The sequence below is a fragment of the Puma concolor genome, chromosome D4, assembly GCF_028749965.1.
Source record: "Puma concolor isolate L17-30 chromosome D4, mPumCon1.1.hap2, whole genome shotgun sequence".
Lineage (NCBI taxonomy): Eukaryota > Metazoa > Chordata > Mammalia > Carnivora > Felidae > Puma > Puma concolor.
Genome location: NC_141679.1, coordinates 39,917,016 through 39,944,157, shown reverse-complemented (window position 1 = coordinate 39,944,157; position 27,142 = coordinate 39,917,016). Strand labels below are relative to the sequence as shown.

Sequence of the window (27,142 nt, the reverse complement as noted above, 5' to 3'; positions counted from 1 at the left end):
CTTAAATTATACTTTCATATGTGCATACTCCTTAGAGTGATATTTCAAGAAGGAGTTTCGTTTAAAGAAATATGTCATTGTTCTCTGAAATGCATCCCTTCGATGGAGGATGCACAGACTTCAGTGTGTGGAAAGATTACACGAGGCCCTTGTTTAAATCGTATTTTCTAGTGTCTTACCCCTGGAGGGCTTCATCCAGTAGGTCTGTGGTTAAGCCCAGGAATCTGCATTGTAAGAATAATACAGGGGATTCTCAGCTCTCCCTGGACATTCAGGGAACAAAATTGTGACCATAAAATTGAACTTATGACTCTTCTCCACACATTCTTAATTTCTTGTATTTTCTGAAAAAAAAAATTTCTTTGGAGAAGATAAGTAATATCCCTTTAAAAGTACAGTATATATATATATATATATATATATATATATATATATATATACACATAATTACAAAGTTGGAGATAAGTCTTTCCAGATGATTTTCATTAATAGGTCATGGAAGGAATTTATTTTTCATATTGTTTGCTAAGTTGTCTCATAAAACACTAAACATTTATCATATGTAATTTCCTATGATTTGGATCAAAATATTAAATAGAAACAGACATTTAATCTTCACTTCTACATATACTCGTTGGTACTCTTAAATTGTACTCATGTGGTTATTTTCCTCAACGTTATAGAGATAATGATCATGCAATTATATTCTTTCCCCATTTTTCAAACTTAAGAATTATATTTTAAAATCTAAACAATAAATTGTGGTCATACTGATGTTGAAAAATTACAGTACAATTAAACATCGTCTACATTGATATGTTTTATATATTATTTCCCTTTATAAAATATGCGATTTATTGGTAAGTTAATGTGCCTATATGAAAGTTTAAACTCACATTTCTGTGGGTTATATCTTAATCTTGGTCTTATCTTAATAATGGTCTTGGTCTTATCTTAATAATGTCTTTTAAGCTATATGTAATAAAAGTTAGAGTAGGAAGAAGAATACTTATAGAATAGAGCCCTTTTGGTTTTGAAAGGAACATTTTCATTAGGAGAAAGCATTACCAGACCCTGTGTTCAGATGTTCATAAGCATTTATACAATGATCAGGTACTTATTCAGGACATTATTGCTTACTAATTATTGGCTTCTCTTTTAACCAACCACCTGCCAGGATGTATAGGGAAGATATTTATTTAGAATTGGAGTACACCTCTGTTTTGAATTCTGATAGTCTGTGGGTGCCCCTGCCCTTTAATTAATGCTGTGAGTTGATCTGAACTTAAGACCCAAAGACTTTCTGATCAAAGATCGTATTCTGGATGGGAAATAACTTTGCTTTAAGACATGTTTCATGAAGCACTGGCTTTACCTATAAAACGGAAACTTCCTCGTCTCCTCGTTCTTAGATCTAGAAAGCAAGATTGCTGGTCCCCTAGAGGGGGGTAGGGTCTGCGTGTTCTCGGTGCGGGTGTGGAGCGTAGAGCGAAAGACTCCCTGTCTCCACAGGAGAGTTTGGGTAGATGGTGGGGAAAAGGGAAGAGCTGGAGTGGCGCAGTCTCACAGGGTTCTCAGGGTCGGGTGGAGCGGTGGGCATCACAGCTGACGTCCGTCTCCCCTTTTCTATCTTCTACAGTCATCTCAACTCGAACTCCACCTCCACCCTCACCGTTGCCATTTCCAACACAAGCTATTCTTCCTCCAGCCCCATCGAGCTACTTTTCTCATCCAACAATCAGATATCCTCCCCACCTGAATCCTCAGGATACTCTGAAGAACTATGTACCTTCTTATGACCCATCCAGTCCGCAAACCAGCCAGGTAAAAATGAGAGAGAAAATAAGCGTAGAGCCTAAGGGAGATGGAACAGGTCTGACTCTAAGACGTGAAGCTTACTCAGACACTATGTCTGGCAGAACATCAAGCTTTTGAAATCCATCTTCAGGAAGTGTCTTGGTGACTCAATAAGTTTTTATTTAAAGGTGGCTGAATGACAGGTAGGAAGTGTATTGCCCCAAAGGGGCACATTCATGAAGGTGTTTTTGGTTTGATGTTTTTGAATTTTCATTGACTGCAAAGAAAGTTGATGCAGAAAGTGAGCGCATTGACAAAAAAGCTCTGAGCTGGAGTTCACACCTCTGGAATACCTGCTTTAACACAGAGACAAAGTGCTTATTTCAGGCAGGGGCGAGGTATGCGCTAAAATAAACACACACAAAAGAACTTACAGTTGTATTTATAGACCAACTATTAGGTATTAAAATAAGCTTTGGTAACGTAAACCTTTTTAGTGTTTGACGACTACTTGAATATTCTTTGCACAGACATGACTACATTTAATAATCAGGGACATTGCCAGAAGTGTCTTTTTTCTTTCCTTCTTTCTTTCTTTCTTCCTTCCTTTCTTTCTTTCTTCCTTCCTTCCTTTCGTTCTTTGTTTCTTTCTTCTTTCTTTCTTTCTTTCTTTCTTTCTTTCTTTCTTTGTCTTTCTTTCTTTCTTTCTTTCTTTCTTTCTTTCTTTCTTTCTCTCTCTTTCTGTCTTTCTCCTTTCTTTCTTTCTTTCTTTCTTTCTTTCTCTGTTTCTTTCTTTGTCTTTCTTTCTTTCTTTCTTTCTTTCTTTCTTTCTCTGTCTCTCTCTCTCTTTCTTTCTTTCTTTCTTTCTAACATCGTGCGGTGGTTTTAGGGACTTTTATTGTGTAAGTGTAGTGACTCACGTGCCTTTCTCACTCCCTAAACATGTGGCTTCTTCTATGGAGAGGTCACTTCATAGGGATTTGATATAAGAGGATTTTTCATTATCAAAGAGACAGTCTTTGTGCCAGAGTCGGCACAAATCATAATATCCAGAAGCTGTACTGTAGTTTTGATCTTATGGTCTGGTATTTGGCATTGCTGCTTTCCCTCCAAGACTCCTGCCCACTCCTTATTATGCCTTTTAATGCGCTGAGAGATTGTCATAAACATTCTGTCATTAATGCTGTTCAGTTACTGAAATGCCAGTAAATAGTATGTGCATATTAATTTAGAATTAACAAAGAAAAGATCTGGAAAAATCATGTTGGTCGTGATTGTTAAAATGAACGAAAATGGTCTTTTCTGAATGTTTTATTTTGAATAACGACATAGCCAGCACCATTTTGGTTACTTAAAAAGTTACCTGTGCTTGTAGTTCTGTTGACTCATAATACTAAAGTAAACACACCGTTCTTGAGTTTTGAATTTGTAATTAAGCCATTTGTATTTTAGAAGAAAATGTCCAAATGGTATAGCACTTTTAATGACTATAATAATAATTACTAAATAAAACAGTAGATCTTAATATATCAGTTTAGAAATAAAATTTGCTGTCAGATCGTGGATTCAAGAGTCTCAGTTCCATAGAGCATTTTGCTAGACTCAGCTGGGAACAGTGCACACAAGGTCTGATTTTAATTTGTGTAGAATTTCCATGAATAACAAAGTCTAATTAAGACATCCATTAAAAGTCCTTAACGTTAATTCAGTGTGGAAAATCTTAGAGTTCCATTGGATTTTTTTTTAACTGATGTCTTAATTAGGCACTGTTAGGGGAAAAATTATGCAAATTAAAATCAGGCCCTTAGTGTTACGCATTTCTTTAATTATTCAGTGCTTGTTTTAGGTATATTTCCATTTCTTTATAAGTTAAGAGGGCATATTAGGTGATAATCTGCCTATATTGTGCTGTTTTTCTTCCTATTTTTAAGGTAAAGATCTAGCTTCTAAGAGAAGCATCTTACTTTCATCTCAATTTAAAAAAAGAAAAATTTCCCTCTCAGGATTTTATGTAATAGGAGCAACATCGTACTATGTAGGGTAATCCTTTCCTAATGCCGCTCAACTTCATCTTCAAATGAGATGTCTCTCTTTTCCTATCTGTGGTATGAAAGTTCATCTAAACGGCCTTAAAAGAGACGCTTTATAGTAGTATAGCTTCATCTGTTTGAACCAGTGGAAGACCAAAAAGGAATAACCCCTCCTATTCTGACTCTGAATTCCAGAAGAGTTGTCTGTATTGGCTTGGGACTTGTCACTTTTGTCGTTTTTAAATGAGTGAAACGTCTGTTGGTTCATGTCGATTCCATTCCAGTAGACAAAGCTTGCAGGATCGGCGAGGTAATAGCACATCACGTGCAGCATTTTCTTGACATTATTGTCATTCTTCCATCCCGTGTTCTCAGGTAGGTCCCAGCAAACTGTTTGGGGTACACAGAATATGGACACGCTCTTTACTACCGCATGTACCACGAGTGATAGAGAGAGACCTTTCTTCTTTCTTGAGGCAGATACTCAAAACAGTCTTTTGCAATGTGTTCAGAGAACCAGAAGTTGATGGTCTGCTTTAAAAGAAAATGACTTTTTCCCCTTGAAAGGAAAAATGTGTCTTTCTAGTAAATTACCGAATTGTTTCCATGGGCACCTCATACCTGCTTTGATTTTTAACTCCAACTCAAAAACCAGTTAAGTTGCATTTCAAAAGAGGATTCTTGATACTTACCTGTTTAGCCCTAAAAATGGGGGGTGGTGGGGAAATGAGGACTCATTCACCTGTAGTTCACTCTTCCTTTTGAAATATCCTGTGGCCCTGCGCTGATTTTGATTGTTAAGTCTGGCAACTGAGAGGCCTTGTCCTCCCCACAGCAATTTGGAGATTAATTACGTCGCTGGTGCACCGATTTGAGTGAGACAGTCATGCTACTCAATGGATTATTTTAAATAAAATTAGTTTAAAGATATAACTCCCTCATAAACTCTCTCGTAGGTTTCCGTGGGGGAGACGCTGGTCAATTTTCCTGACATAAAGTTAAATACTTAAAATTACTCATGATGAATAGTCAGGATATTCAAGAAGTCCATTATTCTTTACAGAATAAATAATGTGGCCTCCGAGGAACCTAACCAAAGACTTCACGCATGTCTCTCATTGACTGTGTTTAAGTGTTATTAGCTGTTCATCTTTTTATCTAAAGAAACGTCTTCTGGTGATTTCTGTGCAGGGAATTAAATAACTATTCCGTTCATTGCACTGTTTACCTTTAACACAGAGAGCCGAAATATTTGTGGAGAATACTCTCATGGCAAATTGTTAGGTACCTCATGCAGTGGAGAATTCCAACATGGGTGTAATCAAGGATAGCATGCTCTGTCTAGAAAAATACATTCCAGTATTTTTTTTTCAAACAGTGTACCCTTAGGATTTTGTCTCCTTACCATGGATACTGTTTTCTTACCCGAGGCTAACACTCAGATATTCATGTCTTTTCTATCATTGCCCCGGGGGATTTTCTTAGCTGATTCCCACAAAAGTCAACAATAATGTTTTGCGTAACTCTCCATGCCCAGCAAGGGAGGAGTAACTTAGGTAACAAAGTATATTTGATTGATCTCTGTTTTCCTTCAGCACATTTTAATTGACTTTGGAAATCTTTCATTTGTAGTTGTGAGCTCAGACCTAGTCCATCATTTTATATCGTGTGGATCTGAAGTTTTAAATGCTTGAAATATCATTCTATCTGCCTGTATGGGTCAATCGTCAAAAGTTAAGTGGAGATCCTAGAGCCTAAATTGCTTGGTGTGTGTGTCCAAGCGTACTTGTGTGTGACGGAGAGCTAGAGTTTTTGAATGCCGAAGATGGGCTTTGACTATAAATAATGGAAACTATTGAGTTGGATGTGTTTGATCTCCTAGATATCCTTGTCTTGCTTGGGTCAGTGATAGCATCCTTAGGTGAAAATCGCGTGCTGAAAGCCAAAACTGACTGACCGCGGAAAACGAACGGCAGAGAAGAAGAAGGCACGGTTCAAATTCTCACTAGCTCAGGAATTATTTACACTCCAGTCTTGGGCTAAGCGTGTAAGTCTCCACCTGAGTCTTGCCCGTGCTACTGAATGAAAGGATCAGTTCCGCCTGGCTCTCAGGCGTGTTGTAAAGATGAATTAACCCGTACGAAGTGTTTTGAAGGTGAAACTTCCTTTTAAGTGCTGCTGCTTCTTTTTACTACTAACCATTGGTTGGTCTCTCTGACTCCGACTTGGGAAGGCGTGTGGTGGTTAACAGCAAGTGTACCGGGTCCGTGTGGCCAAGGGTGCTGAGTGGAAGTTGTTGGACAAGATGACTGCCTTTTGGATTGTTTCACCCGCCATTCTGTTTTTGTTTTGTAGCCTAACAGCAGTGGTCAAGTAGTAGGGAAAGTGCCTGGCCATTTCACACCTGTCTTGGCACCCTCTCCCCATCCCAGTGCAGTGCGACCTGTGACCCTGACCATGACAGATACTAAACCCATCACTACATCCACTGAAGGTGAGGCAGCTTCACCTACAGCAACCAGTAAGTATTTCTGTAGGAAATGAGAAATGTCCATCAAAGGCACCGTTGGATGTCTGATCCAAGGTGGAAAACACGGCAACTTTTCAGACCAGATGGAGATTTCTCATTTATGTGGAACTAGCAGGCATGTATGTGGCCTGGCTCTCACAAGCTCTCTCTTATCAAATTTCAGGCAGTCCATCCTATTTGAAAAGGGAGAAGCTCATTTGTTGAATAAACAGTTGTCAGAAAAATAATAAGTCATGCCTGCTCGTTCGAGGTATACATCGAAAATACACTGAATAACATAACTCAGTGTACAAGGTTTTTATGGCACCCAGAGAGATTAGATAATTGTTACTTATTGGAGCATTCCTATAGAAATCAATGCCCTTCACATGGCAGTCTGAATCAGGGCCTCTTGTAAAATAATTGCCCGTTTACGTCGCTATAGGCTATGTCATTGCAAGAACAAAACAAAACAAAACAAAACAAAACAAAACAAAACAAAAAACAGTTACACCATGTTGGATGCAGATAACATTTTAAAGTTGAGTATTAGGCACACATAAGCCAATTGCACTTTCATTATCTACGGCCATTTTTTTGTTTGTTTGTTTGTTTTCATTTTTGTTTTTGTTTTTTGTTTTCGTTTTTGCCTATCATGGTACATCGGGTACTGTGGTTTTGAACGTGGCCATAACATTTTAAATGTCAGAGATTTATCCAGTGAACTTACATCGAACCTACCAATAAACCAAATGATTCCTTTGCTTCTTCATATCGAATACTCATAAATACACAAGAAATTATCGCGCAGTTTTTCAATTGGCTTCATTCAAACTACAGGCTCCCTGGGACTGGAATTGGCATGCACTGATTGGTCAAGTGGAAGAGATAAAGCTCCATTCAGGAGGAATTAGCAGACTCCTCATCAATTATGCATTATATACCTGAAATTCAGAGGTCCCATTTTCTTTCCTAGGGCAAAAAAAAAAAAAAAAAAAAAAAATTGAAAACCTCTGGAAATGTCTAAGTAAAATTACAGAATTACAGAGGCACCCCTGGCTCTTCCTTTTCTCAGGCTTTGGAAAGATGCTTTCTTCTTGTTTTTTTTTTTTTCTTTCTTTCTTTTTTTCCTTTCTTTCTTTTTTTTTTTTGCGGCTTCTGAAAACCTAGAAAGGGACCCTACAAGAGAAATGGACAATACTTTGAGTGTACAATGAATTCAGCATTTCTTTCTCAAAATTCATGAGGCCCCATAGCCTAATCAGTCCATGCAGGCTTGCAATTCCCATCCATAATCTTTATTGTTTGTAATTGGTTTGTTGGTAGAGGGTCCTACACTAGGGAACACTTCCCTGAATGCACAGATGGGTGAAATCCAGTCAAGGAGGACTAAGAATGCTTTTGCTCCAAAGGTTAGCTGTGCACATTACGGCCACTGAAATACGACATCCAGATTTTATTTTATTTTGTACTTATTTTATTTTTCTTATGAAATTTATCGTCAAATTGGTTTCCATACAACACCCAGTGCTTATCCCAACAGGCGCCCTCCTCGGTGCTCATCAACCCACTTGCCCCTCACAATCCAGATTTTAAAAGTGGATGCGTTGGCATCTTTGAGCAAACAAAAGTCAGCAATTTAAATAAAAGCAAATGAAAACCAGAAGATTTTTTTAAAAAGCATTGGAAAGACTATCACAGGATAAATGATCCAAACCGAGTTCCAGAAACTTCATTTACCTAATCTTATAGGGATATTAATAGAGGACCTTCAAGGGAAGATCAGACCCCAAGGATCACAGCTCACCATGGGAGTGCTATTAGCCTGCTTGCTAATGAATTGTTCTTATACTCACCTGTAGGTTGATCAAAAGGGATCTGATTTGACTCATAAAATTACAAAATATTCAGAAGGTTGGTTGTATAAAGATGGCTGTATCAGCTTATTTCCCACTCCCACATAAAAGAAATCTAGTGAGTTGTTTTTCTGTCCTATAAACAGACTTGTAGCTCCAGCTCCTGAGACAACACTGATCATGAGAAATTGGTCATTGAACTGATAAGTCAGTGAAATTAAAGAAAACACATAGATGAAGGAAACCTCCTTCTCATGGTTGAAAAGAAGGAATATCGCTTTCTGAGCCTCTTTGAGGCTCTTCTCCAGCTGTCCATGCTTTGCGCTGAATGCCAGAGGCCTGGTCATCAAGTAGGGCCACTGGCCGCTTATGGCTGCCCTTGTGTGGGCCCTTTATTCAGGAGTAATTAAAGCTGAATTGTGAGCATCTTCACTCTTCTAAAAAGTTGACCTAAAAAAGCTTCAGTGGATCAAATTCTGCAACCCTTCAAATGGACATGGCGGAATTAATATATTTGGCTTAAAAGAAAAAAGCCTTTTTAAAATTCATGTCTGGATTTTTCATTAATCTGATGGTGTTCGGCCAAACATTTTAGCTTTCTTCAGACCTATAAATGTAACATAAATGGCGAAAATATAGTTCTTCTGTTTATTCCAGCATGAGGCAGTGGGGTTGCTTAGTGCTGGAAAGTCCTTTCCTTGTGAAAAGAAACAAAAATCTTTAGGAATAGGGAGCTGTTTTCTTTGGAAAAATCACTCTGTACCAAAAAGCACCTGTACCAAAAGTACTTGCAAGGTGAGATCAAAATAATTTAAGGAATATTCCCCACATGTACTTAACGCCTGGTGGCCAAGTATCTAAAAGATGTCACCACTCCCTCCCTGGGCCAATCACAAGAAATTGACTCTTTGCGCTTATGAAAAAGAAAGAATTTTTTTTCAAAAACATTTCTCTCACACTTAAGGTCATTTTCACATTAACTGAAGTTCTGACCTGATTCACTCTCTGTGCTATCATAAACATAGGCTTCTCCTTCATGTTAGTAGTATTAGATTTTCTCTTTAGCAAGACGTTGTTCATTCGGTATCATGAAGCCCATCTGCTTACATCCCATTATTACAAGCTTTCACTCTTTCCCGACAGACTTTCAGTCTGCTTTTACGTTTAGAATCGCAGACCCTCATCGATTATTCCATTGTTAGGCGGCTAATATCTGGTGAAACAGTACAAATAGGAAAAGGGCCCTGCTACAGAGCCAGCCCTTGGTACTCCCGTGGGACTATAACATGAGCACGTTAGTGTGAGACACCCACTGCCAAAGGTCAGATGTGGTTTACTGGATAGATTTCTGGGGAGGGGGAAAAACGAACTGATTTGAGGTCAACTGCCCCTTCTTTTATGTATCACTTGGTGTTCACTCAGACAAAAGAATAGAAAAATAGCGAGCCTTTATTTTATTTTATTTTATTTTATTTTATTTTATTTATTTGTTTTATTTTTTGGTTGCAAATCCCGCCTCTCTGGGTTTCTTTTACATGGACAGGGTGTTCATTCTGATAGTTCACAATTTTTATGTTTGTTTTTGTTCTTCCTTAATCAGCCTACACAGCCTCAGGCACATCTCAAGCCAATCGATATGTGGGACTAAGCCCAAGAGACCCATCCTTCCTACATCAGCAACAGGTGGGCAAGTTTCACCCAGGTGTGATGGTGTAGCCACGCTTCCGCATTGGTGCTCTCTCCATGCTGCCTCTCAGATCTGGACTCAGAACGGGGCTCCCGGGGGCTTCTGGGAAAGAAACTGATCATTTCATTTTCCAGAATATTTTCTCATTTATCCTTTGTTTCTTGCCTCTCTAAACAGGGTTTCTCAAATTGGCTCAAGACTTTTTCCACCTCTGTGGCCTAGATCGATAACATCCATGAGTAACCAGGGTCTCGGCCAGGGGATTTTTCCCAGTCTTATTGGCTGTTGAGAACTTACTAGCCTATAGCTTCCAAAGGCAAAAATTGAAAACTGATTTCAAAAGCCCATTAGAGTAGAAGCAGGACACAATTTGTGTTTTTGAGCTCTTTCATAGTTTCCAGATGTTTTACTCCTCATTTTGGACTTTTAGTCCAAGAGGATGAGTTATGAAGCTAAAACCTCGGGTGACACATCATTCCTATTTTAATAGGCTTAAATTGGCTTACTGATTTCAGATGTGATAAAACACTTTTTTGTTGTTCTGCTTTCTTACATCATTTATGTTTCAAGTAGCATTTTAAATTTCACATCTCATTAATGCTGTAAATTTAATGCAAATGAAGTGTTTACCCAAACTGTGAAAATATACAGCCAGGATTAATGGTGGCTTCTAAACAAATTAGCCACAGTCAAAGGCACGGAACATACCAATACAGAAATCCCATGATTCTAGTTACAGGACGACAGAAATAACTCTAAACACTTTGGAATTTAGATATAGTTTATGATGCATATGTTCGCTGCTCTCAAGTTCTGATAGCAGAGCAGTTTGAAATTAACAGTGTGCAAAATATTAAGTAGGGAAAAATAGGGTATCGTGAATAAGAAGGAGCTGGTGTAAGCTTACCTGCTCTTCGTTCATAGGTTGTAGGTGCATTTGTCTGTGTCGTTAAGCAGGTAGTAAGCCTCACCAGGGCCTCTTGCCTGCTTCCTTTTGTTCCGGACGTGCCCACCTAGCTTGTGCTCTCTCTTAGCTGTGCTTCATACGAAATTCCCAAGTCCTGCCCAGTTGTGGACCAAGGTAGCAGACCACATATATCAAAGGTCACCACCTGCGGAGTTCAGAGAAAATCATAAAGATGATAGCTTACTCAAGATACTTGACATCGTGCCAGATTTTTAAAAAGCAAAACCAAACAAAAGAGTGAGAACTAACTGAAAACATCTGTACACAGTTATGAAAATACCAAATAATAATTAGTGGTTTTGCCAGCCATTGGCTTTTCAACATAATTCTCTGGAATGTTGCTTTTTTTCACCTCTAAAATTGCTATAATATGAAATGTGTTATAATTACTATAATATGGTTCTATTTGACAAATGTGTATGTTCACTGTGCTTATTAAAAAAAAAACATGTAGGATTTATAGGTTTAGAAACTTGTTCTTTTCAAAATCATTCCACTTATTTTCAGAAATATCTTCATCATGGGATTTGCATTATTCTTTATGACACATCTCTACTTTCCAGTTAATTTTTAATTCATAGAAACATGCCTCCTTTAGCCCCAAACACATTTAGACTATATCCAGTTCCACGTATTTAGAAGCAATCTTCCCATCCCGCTGTGCCAACCTGTGGCAGCTTTAATTTCTTTTATTTACCACAGATGACTAACTTTAGAGGCTCAGGTAATTATGATCACAAAAGTCCATCATGTAAAATTTACTTCGTCTTTCGCATATCCGAGGATGAATCGAGAACACTTGGCAGGCATCGGGAAGGTGTGAGTCTTAATGTAGATGGAGATCTGGGCACATTTTAATTGAAAATACATATATGCGAGTTCCAGAACTACCAACTTTTGTTATTAAAGACCACCATTTCTTATTTAAGTGGGCAATGTCAAGTGAAGACCTCTTACAATAGAAATATGATTTGTTTGGTCAAATGCGGTTGATATTTATGGAACGTACGATGTGTATAGATCCTCGGAAGAAAAAAAAAAAAAAACTATAGAAGGGTCAGAGCTGAAAGTGAAATGTTCAATTCTAGTTAGAATCTGCATTTACCATGCAGACGGATAATTTGTCCTGTAGATGATGAAAGAGTGCTACTTTTTGACATGAAGAAGCCCAATATGGCAAATTTACAATGAGCTACAGTTTTGAGGCATGCGGAAAATGAATGTATATGCATCTCATACTATCCACGAATATTACTAAAGTAAGGTTCCAGTTAAGAGGTTATTACTTTTCTGCTTTTAAATTTTGAAAGAATCACTGAGATGAAGTTTTAGGCTTACTATCCAGGAACAGAGGGACAGAAATACTTTAAATGACTTCAGTAGAGTAAAGGTTATGCTTTCCTACAGCAGAAATGAGATTGATTTACTGTGTCCTTTCATTACTTTACAAAGATTTAAAAGAGACCACTCTTGTAGCAGCAGGTTCTAAATGCATTTGGTTTAAAGCACTCAATGATGAATGAAAAGGAAAATCAAGGGGTACATGAAATAAAGGTAATCAATCATTTTATATTAGCTAGGAGAAATTCAAAATTAGAAAGGCAATGGATTTAGTCTGAGAGAGTTCTTTTAAACATTCCCCATAGCCTTTAATATACATGACCCCTTAAGAATAAATATTGTCACCAGGTACATTCTTCAGTTTATTGGCGGCCTCTTTATAAAGATTTATCCTTTTAGGTTATGAAAAGTATTGATGTGCATTGTGCAATGCTATTTTTTTCTCAGAAAAGAACTTTAATATAGCCTACATAAATTAGGGTTAACAATAAATTTAAGATTGTTGAATAATTTTGACTATCTTATAAATAATCTTTCCACAAAATGACAATAAAGGAGACCTTTCAATATGGTCATTTCAAGCACACAGGGATACTGGCATTCTTAAATTGAGATGGCAAATATTAAAATTAACCCAATATTCCACTGGTAAGAGTAATACATCCATATTGGCAAATCTGAATACTAGCAGCATAAAAGCATATACTTTTATACCCATTAACTTGGTACACATACAGCTGTTGTTAGTAATACTATATCTCAGTGCTCCTTAAAATGGTTATTACTGATTAATGTCGGTTGCTAACTGCCTTGAAATACTCGTGTTTTTTTTTTTCTGACACGAGAATTTCACCTATCATTGTAAATATGATATCTCATTTGAATCCAAAAAATAATCCGTAATCATGAAGACTATTTCAAAAAGATTCACGTAAACGAGTTGATCATTTGCCTTGACAAACAATCCTCTAATTACAATCATCAGCTCATGCCAGCTGATCAGGACTTGAATTTTTCCTTTATCTCCTAACATAATCCTGTGTCTCGCGTTGTTCAGGGTCTGGAACTAGACTGTCTTTGGGATGATTGGCTTCGTTCCTGCGTTCACTGTTGGCTTGGGGAGATCTTAAAAGCAGACATCAACTGGAGCTTCATTTTTCTTTCACTTTTCTATGGGAAGGTGGTGTGGTGGCTTGAGGAACCCCTGGGTCCTGCTTTGGCAAACTGAACTCTTTGGTCTTTCCTGAGAAATGTCTTTTTATGATTTGGACCTTTTTCAGAAGTGTCAAGGATCTCCACGCTGACTTAACTTCACAGAAGCTTAGTAAAATGCAGTGTTTCTCTTCCTCGTACTGCGAACACACTGTGCACGTTCCCTGTGATAGGCAGCGAGGGGACCCACATGTCCCAAGTTTTGTAGCTGAGAGAATGGGGACTACATGGCAGAGCGTTGGACTTCCTAGAAATTATTTTATAATCCACGCTAACAATTTTAGTATGAGTGGCGAACAGGAGACGGCTTGCTCGAATTAGCACCAATACCTTATCTGGTCAACCTCATGATGGATTTGTTAAAATTGTAGGCCTTCTTTCTTTGCTCTTATTGGACGTTGCGTGATAAAAGAGGGTCTAGTCAACTTGATTTTCACCATTGTATTTGAGTGCAAGGTTATAATAAAAATATGAACCTTCACTGTTACACGTTAGTACAACATCTAAAAAAAATCTCACTGCAAGTGGGAAATAAAAGTTTGTAGCTAAGAAGCTTCTTGTTCAGAAATAAAAGATTACTAATCGAACCAGGTATTGAAAAGCATATGAACCTTTGGTGCAGATTTGAGGTTTTTGATGCCGTAAGTGGGAGGTCACTTTTGCCTTCCGAAAGGGAGACGACAGCGTCACACAAGCTCTAGTTTATAAGATGTAAGACTTATTTCCATAGTCTCAAAATTATAATCTCCTGATTATATGTACACTCCTTATCATCAGAGCTCATGAATGAATGGCCTGATCAGCTCAGGTCCCTGCATTATGTGCACAACTGCATGGGTTTTCTCGGTGCCTGAGCTTCAGCATGTTACATCTCTTGCATGACCACTTAATGCTATCATTTCCATTTCAATCACTGGGCTACCTTATGTCAAAATATTTTCGACACTTTCCCTGGTATAATTTTGAAACTGGAACTTGGAAGTGCTTTTCCTTACGCTGAAAATTTCCCTGGCACCAAATGGCCTTCCTAAGAAATCGCCTCTGTAGGAATTTTTTTTTTTTTTTAATTAAGATATTGATTGAAATTTCTTTGCAACGTTTGTCCTGGCAAATGGCAAAGCCAAAGCTAGGTACCTTGAGACCACTGGAAAGGTAGTCTTTTATTAGAGGCAAGCAATTGAAAGGACACTAGCAGACTATCAACAAACTTTTCAATAAAGTCAGGAAGCAGGCTATCAACACTTGTGGCTGTTCTTATTGTGTCTGTTATCATAATTGACAGCTTGACGTAAAACCCTATCACATGACTTCTGGGTAGGTATGTAAATGGATAAGAGGTCACTCTTCACATATGCTAGCTGGAAAGGAAACACATTTAAAGGAAGTTTCAGTCAAAATAACGGCTATGCAAATGTTTAGCCTTTTGGCTAGTTCTTATGCTTTTAAAAAAACCTCCCGTGGTCTGCTTTATCATGCCTTCATTTATTTATTCACTCACTTTCAGTATTTGTCAAATTCTAGATAAACTAACTAATGTAAAAATAAAATTATGTTTACCGTAGCCTTACATTTCGATCAACAAAATCACAAGGGAAAAATTATCTTGTCCTCTGAAAATATTTACTTTAAAAGATCCAAGTCGAATCAAGGAAGTAGAGGAGATTCTGAAGGTTATAATTATAGCCATTTTAGCCTTAAATATTCTTGGTGGGGTGGGGGGCACATGAAGCATAGGGTAGGAAAAGAACAGTGGTAAGCAAATCAGTATCTTTGGTGAGAACCAGGGATTAGGAGTCCGGAGGTTTGGTTTTAGTGTTGACACAAAGAGGGCATGTCTGATCTTGGACGAGTCCATAAACTTGACTGTCCTGTATCTTTATCTTGGAAAGGAAAATGAAGGGGTTGAACTTCACAATCTCTGAGTTCCCTTGAAACCTTACATTTTACAAGTTAAACTAGTCTCCGTGTGAAAAAAAAAAAAAAACCTCTTCATTTGCTAATACTTAGGATTTATGGTCAGTTATGTTTATGTAGTTCATGGGCTATGCATACCCATTTAATGTAATTCTACTGCGCTAGCTAAATTAAATATCAAGAAGCATGGGTTCCAGAAATTGACATTAGAAGTAACTTTAAGGTACCAGGATGATCTTGAATCTCTTTTTTTTTTTTAAATGTGTTATATGTTTTACATATAACAATTTTATTCTGAACGTTCTGCTTGTTCATTTAGAGGCCATTTTATTTGCTCCATGGTGAGTAATTAATAAAAGCAATGAAATAAAACTCTACTAATCTGAGAGTTAGAGGACAGTTTGAACATTGGATTGTTTATCTTTTAAGCATCCCCTCAAAAGCACCTTTACCCCCAAAAATCTGTTTCCTTGAGGCTATCTGTAGAAATGAAAACAAAAACAAAACAAAACAAAAAACCCCTAAGAATGTAAAACACACCTTTCAAGATATTCCCTTGAGGGTCACTGTAAACTTAAAAAAAAAAAAAGTGAGAAGGTAAATTTGCCTGTGTTGATTATTCTGTTTACAGTTTAATGGTTTATTGGTTCAACTGAGTGCTGTTGTCATCATGAGGGACTGTTAGTACATCGGCCTGTTTGCTGAGTCTAGCAAAATAGAATGTTTTGCTTACCTTCTTTCTTTTGTTCCCAAAGCTAATTGCTAAGCATTTAACAAAAGCCCCTGTTAATAACAATGGAGGGCCCTCATTTGAATAAACAAAATCTTAACTCTGAAATCACAAGCAATATTGATTCTTTATAGCTGTCAGCTACCTATGACTAATGTGGGTACAGCGTAGGAAAGGATAATGACCCAACTCTTAGGTGTTTTGTTTTTTTTTTTCTTATGTAGATTTTTGAGGGAAACTGCTTGAACCCATCCTTGTAGGCAAGGAACAAGGTTCTCATTCCAGAGTCTTGATAGAATGCCATTCTAAGAACATAGGCAGGAAAACTTGACCTTCACTTCTTCCTTACTTGTTACTTAGGTAACCCTTTACTCATAGCTTTCCTGGGGGACGATCTTACTTCCTTACTTCACCTTCTGCTTGCTCTTGGAATTCTGGGCATAATTGTTTTAATGTAAATTTTACCTCAGTTTTCTAGACAGTCTAATTTCATATTGATAGATGCATAAAATTAAAGGATTAAAATTATTTATGGGAGTGTGCATTTCTATAAGGATATGCATATGCTCAGGTCTGTTAAAGACTATAATGTTACAAAAATAGGAATTGCTCTCCACCTCCATTCAAACACACAACTCTTACAGACTAAATATTTGAACTAATCTGTACCTAGTGTTTTCTATTTGATTACTATTGGAGGAAACAAGTAATTTCCTTTTTTTTTTTTTTGACGAAAATACTTGGAAAAACCATTACAGTGTTATTGAAGCCTATGTACTACTTGAAATTAAAGTCTTCAAATTTAATTTAAAGAGAATTGATAGCTACATTATATAACAGTGACTCTTTCACATGACAGAAATTGAGGAATCACCACCCCAACCTCAAATAACACTATCCCCTGTTATTTTAAATTTATTTAGAACATAATGTAACGAGTTTTTGCTGTTGGGAATAGTGACTTATACTAAGAACATTTAACATGCCCCCAAAAGAAGCGTAATACACCTAGTATTAACTTTTTATCCCCGAGATTCTATTCAAAATTTGCTGAGTCAGAACTATCTTCCTCAAACAAAGAGTCTTAGTAATTGATCTTCTTAGGGATAAGAGTGAAGAGTGATTTCTAGTTTAATTATTCAGTTGTTTCCCCTGCCACACCATCACCTTTAAAATTAAAATTTCACTTCGCCAGGAAGTTCATTAATTCAAAGATGCTTTATGCAAAAGAAGGTTAATTAATAAATTAAAAAAACATAAAGAGTGAGGGTCTTGCTTAAGTGACCTGCTTTAAGTAATTTATAACACATAAGCGTGTATAAACAGGTCTCCTCAGAAATTTTTGGAAATGTTGATAATGCTACCCCACAATCTAAAGAACTAAATAAATCTAATTTATATTTTTCGTTCTCAGTAACCGAGAGGAAATTAATTTAATACTAATTAATATCCTGCCAATTTTTTGGCATCTAAATTATTGCTAATTCCTATGTCTAGTGATTGTTTTGTATGTATTTCATCATATTTTCTGTTTTGAAAAAAAATTAACCCTATTGAATTTATCTTACGTATGGATGAAAGTAAATAGCTATGGTCAGGTTTAACCCCTTTGGGACTACTCTTAGGAAAGAAAAGCCCCCAAATACATTGATTTTAAGTGTTACAAATGTGGCCAAAGATAGCCCACTTGACATTTGTTAGGATGGTAAACAAACAAATAAACAAAACATTAGCAACGCGAACAACAAAAAAGTAAGCAGTTTACAAACACATCCTTCCAAAGAGACACAGTGTTCCTGTCATTGTTTGTGAGACAAGTCAGTTAATCAGTGAGTAATATTTAGGTTCTCCTGGCATCATAAAAGCATCTTTTTCTGAAGAGTTCTGCAATCTAAGCTGCGAGCCCCACAGAAACTCACCTGAAGTTAGCAGAATTATCATGAGCTCTGCCTGAATATACTCCTCCATTCTTGAGAATGTTTAATTGACTAAAAACTAGAAATTTCACTGACTAGAGTAGAATCAATAAGTGGTCCCTACGGTAATCTTGACACAAAGTCAAGGGTTTTTTTTTTTTTTTTTTTTTAGCTGTTTTTAGATCTTTTTCATAGTACTGTTTTAAGAAAATGCATTTTGAGGGGCGCCCGGGTGGCGCAGTCGGTTAAGCATCCGACTTCAGCCAGGTCACGATCTCGCGGTCCGTGAGTTCGAGCCCCGTGTCGGGCTCTGGGCTGATGGCTCAGAGCCTGGAGCCTGCTTCTGATTCTGTGTCTTCCTCTCTCTCTGCCCCTCCCCCGTTCATGCTCTGTCTCTCTCTCTGTCCCAAAAATAAATAAACGTTGAAAAAAAAAATTTTTTTTTAAGAAAATAAAAAAAAAAAAAAAAGAAAATGCATTTTGAAAGAGACAATAGGCTTACTGTTACTGTAAAAAAACAGATTACTCCATCACACTGCATTTCTGATTAGATGATTCATGTTGAGCACTTAAAAAAAAATCTTGCCATAAAGTTTGTTATCTGTTTGGTTTTAAGACTAATCAAGCATACATTTTCTCTATTATGCAAGTATTATGGTCCATTTTAAGAATATTTTTCATTCTAATTTAATTTCTTTACTGGTTTATGGCTCCTTTATGAGTACATTGTGAGAACAATCCGCACATCCTATCAATCTGTTTACCTGGCCATCTATCTACTGACCAACCTACCTACCTATCTACCTACCTACTTATCTTAAGGGAATTTTTTCAGTTCTTTATAAAATTGCTTTCACCTAAAATATCAATATAATGAAAACATGTGTTTTGGAAATTTTAGATGGTATATTTGGAGACTCATAGATCTGTAGAAAAGGGTGCAAAACGGTTATTCTAAAACTCCAGAATCACTATTACTCACAATGTGTAGAAACTCATTGGTCTAACAGGAACAGTAAAGGCTCTTAATAGCCATTTTTTTAAGCCATAGCATTATCAGAAAGGATTACAATAATTTATCAGGAGTTTAAAGGCACTTTGGCTGCAATCATCACCTTGTAGAAATCCTCACTGAAACACAGCAAACAAGGTGCAGTGGGTTGCTCTGAATAAGACATCTTTTCAGTGGAAGATGCACTTAATTCACAGCAAGGCTATCTAACGATAAAAACCATGATTTTCTAGTGGGGTTTCCCCCCCGGCCAAAGCCAGATAAGTTTACTTTCATAGGCATACAAATAAGCAATATATCTTTTCAATAAATCTGCTAGCACCGTAGGGCAGCTGTGAACCAAACAGAGCTGGATAGGGTTACTCGAACCCTCTTCCGAAGGGCAGAGCTGATGATTCCAAGATCTGGGAAGAATTTGTTTCAGCTTGTACTCAGTGCATTCCTGGCTCTATTCAGATGTGGTAAAGTATTTTAAATGCCATTACTCTGAGTTTAAAATCAAAGTAGAAATCCTCATCAACTCCTTCTAAACAGTGCCACTTTGCAGCAAAATTAGGAAACATCTAGAAGGGAATACCTTGATGCTTCTAAACATAAGCTAGGGAGAATGTATAAGGTGGGACCTTTACTCCTCTAAACTGCATGTCTTCTGTGTTTTGCAAACTGCATGCTTAAAGTTATTGATTATTTTACTCAGTGCGGATTATTTGGTATGTTGCATAAAAAAAGCTTTTTTTTTTTGTTTTCTTCCTAAAATATATCTCTCTATTGAATATTAACGTTTGCTTTTATTTCAGCTCAATTTGTACTCTAATAATGGCTAATTGTTATGTTCTAAGCATCGTTTCTCTTGTATGCTTTAATTAATAGAGTGGCCTATTGCAGTAGAGTTCTCTAAAAGAGTGTCTAGGAATTTTGCTTTGCAGAGTAAGGTTTTCTTTTGCTTTTGCTTTTGTTTTTGTTTTCCTTTAAGCTGCCTCTTGGGAAAGTAAGGTTAATGCCATGTACAGTACTGGTTTGCATGTATTCATTTAAATACTAAAAACTGTAGAACTGCTCGATCCATATCTGACTGCTAGGTTTCAATTGACAGCTGAGGATTTGTGACTGGACCATGAATCAAAACGGCAGGCATTTATACCCCAGTACCAGTGAGGATACATTGGGAATTACTTGGCAAAGGTAACATTTTAATTATTTCCAACCCTACACTTACACCTAAAAGTTACATGAGCTAATAGTGTTTGTTTTTAACCAGCTTTACAGAAAATATATGTTAAACATGTAGTTGTCTGGGCTATCCCACCGCTCTTTCCCTACTGTCCTCCTGTATTTCTTTTGTCAGTGCAACTTCAGATTAATTTGGGACTATAGCATCTGCTCGCTGATCATTGTAATTTCCAACTGCTGTCAAATGTTTTCAACAATTTATAATTTGGGGAGGGGGTGGGGAGCGGATTTGACACTTCACCTTTCAGGACCTAAAAAAAAAATGAAATCATAGTTTTAGGGAAGATTCCTCAGCTATTTGAGGTCTAATAAAGCATTGGGTTTTTCACATTATGGGTTCTTCTCATTTCAGCTCTTTGCTCTACTGCTAACTTTAAACCATTTTACTCTTCAGTTATTCCCCTGTTGGAGGGGAAAAGCTAGAAGAAAATTTCCAAATTAGTTGACTTCAGTGTTATCGGTGGCGTTCGTTAATGTTGGAGTCAGACGATTGTTGAAATCAACAGCTAAAGAAGGAATTTGGTTTAAATGAAGTTTTTAACCCCTGTTCATTGATGTGAATCGTTGAGAGCTGAATTTGTTTGGTTGGCTGAGGAAATGATCCTAAAACTAGTTTCATCTTCAAAACTAGTTTTGATACTATCTCGTGTATTGGTTTTGGAAGGTAGTGCTGAGTCAGCTTCTTATGTATTATGTTAATAAAGAACGAATTGTGTCAAATTGGCAAATTAAATAATTAAAATTCATGGTATAATCATGTGCAATAAGAGATAAAAATTCCTAGAAGAGCGTGAGGGAATCCCACAAGGAGTTCACCAAATGCAGAGCCAACATAATTTTCCAACACTGCTATGAGTCTGATGCTGTATCGTAAAAGTACATACTCAAAAATCAGCTGTAAGTGGACTGCCGAACTCCATTTCACGTGATAGAAGCTGCTGAAAAGGAGAATCTAAAAGAATGGAATTAACAGAATGTCCACCTTTCCTCTGGTGAAAACCGAGACAGCTAGTTGGACTCAGCTTTTAAAACTTCATGAGTTTTTATTAATGCATTTCCTAAAATGAATACGATATGACTTTTCCTCTTCTTAAAGATTGGTATACATCCACTTTAGAAGGTATTCATTTTTACATATTTTCATTTTTTTCCCCCAAGAAGCTTATATAATCCCTCCATTTGGAAAAAAAAAATACAATATATACTTATAAAAAAGAAATTAAGCACAAGGAGAACATGTTGTTTAAATAGTCTTAAGAAGAATATGAATTAAATCCCATGAAAATGTCTTATTTAAATAGTCTTAATTGGTTTTAAATTAATTTAATCGGATTTGATAACACCGTGTTTGGATTTAATTTTATTAAATAACTTTCTCATAGTCCATTTTCTCCATGTCAGTGAGCATAAAAACCAGGTCTGTGTGCAAATGTTACCGTATTTATAAGAATTGCAAGTCAGGTGGAGTGTACTCGTGTTTTGAAATGTGGCTAGTCCTGTGGGAACCTCTAAATCTATGATTACTGATTGACATTTACTGATCTAAAATAGGATAGTACCTTTATAAAGTACATGAAAGCCAAATAAAGGTATCAGTTACTGGTTATTTGACATATAACTGCACCGGGTTCCTAGTAATGTTTTGAATCAAAAATTGACATCCCAGAAAAGGAGAAGGTGAGTGGACAATGAATCACCCTATGTATCAGAGTGGATTCATACGATGACTAAACCCAGCTTAGGAGACCATTGTTCATGTTACAGAACCCCTTCTTGTTGCAAAATTGGTGTGGTAATCAGCTTCAAGTTATAAGAAGTCAGAAAGAAATTTAGAATTCATTTTGTTAAGATTTTTTCTTCCCCCCTCAAAGATAGTATTTTTTTTTTTTTGGTTAATTGATAATGATATATAGACTGGCTTTAATCCTTCAAAGAGCTTTAAAAAGGTAGCTTTCGGCTTGTTCCCTTTTTATCGTGATTCAGAAGGCCCATAATTGATAATGGCAGGCATCACGTTCGTACATTCAACAGGTGTTTATTGAATCTCTATGGTACGCTGTCCCAAAGGCTGTGTGACTGATTCAGGTGCTCACAGTTCTTAGAATCTAAGTATTATACAGTTTACAATAAATATACTCAAATAAGACAGCAATTTGCTTTGCTCTGTTGTAGTTTCTTCTTTTTTTAAACAGGCTTAAGTAGAGTCCATATTTGATAATACAGATAAGCCATGTCTGTGGCACAACACGTTCTTCATTCATGGTTTATAGTTTGTACTCTGTGGTCATTTATGAAAAAAATTTTTTAGAAAGGATATCGAAAAAGGAAATCAGAAACTTCTGCAATATTACTACTACTTTTAAGGGGATGACAGACATCTAAACTCATCGAGGCACTGCTACAACTTTAAAATGATCTGATTAAATAGAAAATATTTGAGGACTGTAGAGCAGTTCAACCAGAGAATTAAATAATTTGCCTTTGTCATAATGGCATAAAGAAAATATCAGGTTATTTTTGCTGTGGCTGTTGATTTTTGGTTTTAACACAAGGCGATCCCTGGAGACTCTATACTAGAAAAGGACAAAGCAAAGAAGGTGTTTTGGTTTTGCTTTGTGTTTGGCCTTTGCTTTGCTTTATTTTGTTGTGATTGTTGTTTGTCGCCATTACTTTCTTGGTCCCACCACTCCTCCACAGTGGCCTCCTTTTCTGCTTTACATGAATCCTCCCCTGGAGGTGTTTCAATGTCAAAGGCAGCTCCTTTTGCACGACTGAAAATGGCAGTGAGGCGAGAGCCCGAGAGCCCTGCACGTGTAATCCAAGCTGGAAGATTTCCCCTATCCTCCTCCCTCCTTGTCCTGCCCCCAACCCCATGTATAAACATTCCCTTAGGAACCAAAGCGACTCAATCGGAAAGTTTTCACAGACTTATTAGGTTGCTACCCTGAAGGTGTTTTGTTGTTTTGACCTTAGCATTTTGTGAAGTGTGTGTGTGTGTGTGTGTGTGCGTGCGCGTGTGTGTGTGTTGCTTGCACCTTGAAAATGTGAATTTTTCTGTCTAACCCAAAGGTCAGGTACTGCAGTTAACCCAGAGTGAAGTTTGTTGGTGAAGGACTCATTTCTTGAGTCAGGAGGGGCTCAGCTCTTGGGAGGGTAATAGGTGAGGAGTTGCTTAAGCTGTTCATAAGAGTACTGTCGTGTCTGTGCTTTGTCCTCCGATGTGGACAAATGACACTGTTGCATATGTGAGTTATGTGGGTATAAACAAATACAGCAGTTAACTCCCTAACTGGCTTGCTTTCTTGAGACTATAGCCAGAGCATGCCGTGTACTATCAAGTATGAAAGAGCAATGTAATTGAATGAAAAAGAAAGCTGAAGGACAATCCAAGAATAATATAAACAGAAGTTATTTTAAAACATTGGAGGGAGTGCTTTATGCAAAAGAGAAACTGGATTTATTGTTTCATTCCCTCTTCTTTCCCTTCACCCCTTTCAAGAGAAGCAAAGCCACAAGTGAGTGGCTGTATGTGTCTGATGGCTTATATAAACATAGAAGAAGCCTTCAGATGGCTAAAATAAACATGCGCGTGTTACTGAAGGATATGTTTACACAAACCATTTGCTCAGCCTCTGAAATAATGAATAAATGAAGATTTCACTGAAATAATTGGAAGGATTTTTGTGTCTCTGCTGATGCCATAATTGAATGGCACCAAAGAGACTTTTATCAGCTCTTTTCCATGTTACATGTGTTAGCAGCTCCTTTCTGTGAGTTGAATACTTCATTCTGTAGTTACTTTACACATGTTTTGGTAAGAAATTGTCGTTTATTACTGCAATTCTAGGGAGTTGCTTGATTTCCCAGGAGAAATTTGGCAGCCAGTAAAGATTATTTGGATCTGGTTGGTTAGGAGAGGGGAGGGGGGCAAAAGGAAGGGGTAGGAGCATTCACTTCATACATAGACTCCTATTTGCATAACACTGTCCTCAACCATTTACCACTTCCCTTGCTTTGCCCATAAGATGGTCTTTGCAAAATATATGTCCTCAGTGATATAGGAACAGAAATAATCTTCAGTATTGGGTTGCAAACCATATGTTTGTGTGTAATGTATGTGTGTGTGTGCACGTACACGTGTGGATCACACATGTGTGCATACACACATTCATGTGCGTGTGTGCACACACACCTACACATGCGGCACATGTATGATGAGGAAACACAGCGTGTTTCCTGGTGTTTCCTGTCCGCAGGTAGTATTAAGAGTTAACTCTTGTTTCAACATTACACTTAGACCATCCCTACAAATTCACTAGGTTAGCATTTCCTGCTTTCAGTTTGTTATCTTGACACATAACTACGGCACAACAGCTGGGTTGTTCCTGGAGTTCCTGGGGGGAGCTTTATTCTCAGAGTGCTGAATTTCCTTTTCAGCTGTCAGCTCTAAAGTGTGTTCAAAATGTTCAACTTTTTACACACCATTCTGGGCCCCTAGCACCACTCTGGGACTATGATAGAAGTGCTGATCAGGTAGATGCACGGAAGGATCTTTGGTTCAAGGAGGATTGCAAAAGCCAAAAATGCACATGCTCACCGTTTGGTACTGGAGCTGCTAGCTAGTGTTGTTCTTCGTATTTGAATATTCGTTTTAAAAGAATCGCTCCATTCTCATCAAAAATTATTTGCACCTGTTATGAAATAAAAAACGTTACCGTCCTTAAACACTCCCTGGATCCAGTGTTCTCACACACATACACACACACACACACACACACACACACACACACACACACACAGTATCAGTGATCTGGCTGTTGGAAAATGCATTGGGGTTCGCAGTAGTTTTGCCTAACTTTCTCCGTTTATAAAGAAAGATTTGCACAACACAACATTTCCTTTTTATCTAGGAAACTCTTCAGAACACTTCCTAAGAAATTAATTGTATTCCAGCCAGACTTGCATGCTGCCATCCCACAGGAAATGGGTCAGCAATCCATTAAGATGCCATTAGATAATCTAATTTGGAACTTAATCTCTAAATTAACCATGCTCCATACTTGAAGCATACTTGAGAGAAAGAAAAAAGTTTACGTTTGAATCGATAGGGGAGCCGAAGCGTGAAGAAGGCTGTTTGTTTTTTCTGTAGCTGTGGTCACGTCTCAAGCCGTCTGGTAACCAGGAGAAACCAGACATGATGTAATTCCAGATTGAACTTGAACTTCAGGGACTTAGGAGAGGGGAACAATGGACCATAGGAATCAATAATGTCCATTTTCCACATGATTATGTTTGGAGCTTTAAGTTAACCTTTATGGGAGAAGCAGCGGGATCTGCAGTGTGACCAAAATGAGATGATCCAGAGACAAGATGTTAGAGGAAAGAAAACAACTTTTTCCGTGATATTTTCTGAGCAGCACTGCGGATTCCAGCAGGATTAGAAAAGTTCCCGCTCTGCAGTAAACCGGTGGCCTGTTCAGAGCACTCTTTGTTCGCTTAGGTAGGACAAACTTAATCTTATGTTTCCTGTCAGATGATTTTTGGCTGCACTACAGGAGAGGGCGGAGCGTGATTCAGAAAATTCCCAAACGTAAACCTTGCTGCTTAACCCTTTGCAACGAAAGAAGGACATTTGAACACCTCCTTTATTTGAAGATGTTTTAGGGAAAGTGCCAGATTTACATATGCATTACTTCCGTCAGGAGTCAGCTCCTCCGGCAGCCAACACCCCTTTTAGGAGCTGACCTTTTGGTTTTCGTGTTTGCGAGTGCTGTTAGTAGGTATATCGTGAATTTTTTTAGTCATATTTACTTAGATAACAAAGCATATGAATGAGTAAATATACTACTAAACATACGAGAAAAGAAAAGGCAAAAGCCTGTTTAAGTCCCAGAAATCGAAGACCACAAATTTTGAAGATTTGGAAATTTGCAGAAAGTGACCGTGACTCCCTCCTTTCTTAATTTCTGTTTTACATGAAGGAAGATAGTTGTTGTTGTTGTTGTTGTTGTTGTTTTGTTTTTGCACGTGTGATTCTCTCTGCACATATATTAGCAGGCATAATATAAAAAATGTGTTCAGTTCCTTAATCGGTTGTGGTTTTATGGTTCAGAATTCTGATCCAAAGAAATTCTGTTATTTAGAGGTGAAATTACACAAGTTACACTGATTTTTGCTTTTACATGAAAGTCCCTTGGGAAAGAACAGGCTTTTGCTCTTGTGTAAAACTTAACATTTCTTTTTAATTTAGTATGCTTTGGGTGATTTTCTCTAGTGAAAGGCACTATTTGGGAGCATTATTTTTGCAGAGAATTTTGTCTGCTGTTGGAGACTCACATATGCTAATCAGGGGAGCAGGCGCACTGGTAACAATAGCATTGAAAGGAACCCAGGGATAGAGAGGAATACAGACCAGAGAAAGGATGGAAATCCACATGTCGGGTTCTCTGCTGTGGTAAGGTCTGTGGGAGGAGCTCAAATAACCACTGGGAGCCTGATCATGCTAGATTTTTTAATTGGCTGAAACCTCCCACAGCCACATAAAACGTTACGGATGTGTGCATGCGTGTACTGCGATTTGTTTACAGTTAGCCACCTTTGTGGGAATTCTCTATCTTTCATTTTCAGTTCTAAGACATAAAATCTCAAACGTATTTTTTTTTTTAAATCAACTTAATTCGGCCTATTTAGGGGACCTGTATTTTCCTTATGTCTGAAGTACACATTTTAAGGAAATAAGTTTTTATTATTTTTAAGGATATAGGTTGCCTTGTTGAAGGCTCTTCTAGGATTTTGTAAAAGCTTTTTGCTAAAAGAGTCTAGTAATTATAACGACCACATTTCATATTTAGCTGCAGTAAATGTGCCCTGTTTATTTAGTCGCCCTGTGCTCTTCATTAGATAAACTATTTCACTGGCATAAGCCATTATTTTACTTAGAA

The 27,142-nt window shown here is 37.4% G+C and overlaps 1 protein-coding gene across 9 annotated transcripts in view; it reads left to right on the top strand.

Annotated features, from left to right (window-relative positions):
• The window catches only part of NFIB (nuclear factor I B), a 455,619-nt gene that overhangs the window by 414,441 nt on the left and 14,036 nt on the right, over positions 1-27,142 (top strand). For 3 of the 9 annotated variants that reach the window (XM_086685306.1, XM_086685308.1, XM_086685310.1), the window contains exons 8-11: positions 1,640-1,824; positions 6,183-6,348; positions 9,793-9,875; positions 20,065-20,153. In XM_086685306.1, coding sequence (XP_086541432.1) covers positions 1,640-1,824; positions 6,183-6,348; positions 9,793-9,875; positions 20,065-20,153 — 523 coding nt within the window. The remainder of the gene's footprint in view (positions 1-1,639; positions 1,825-6,182; positions 6,349-9,792; positions 9,876-20,064; positions 20,154-27,142) is intronic. The other 6 variants (XM_086685307.1, XM_086685309.1, XM_086685313.1 and 3 more) reach the window with 4 other exon arrangements.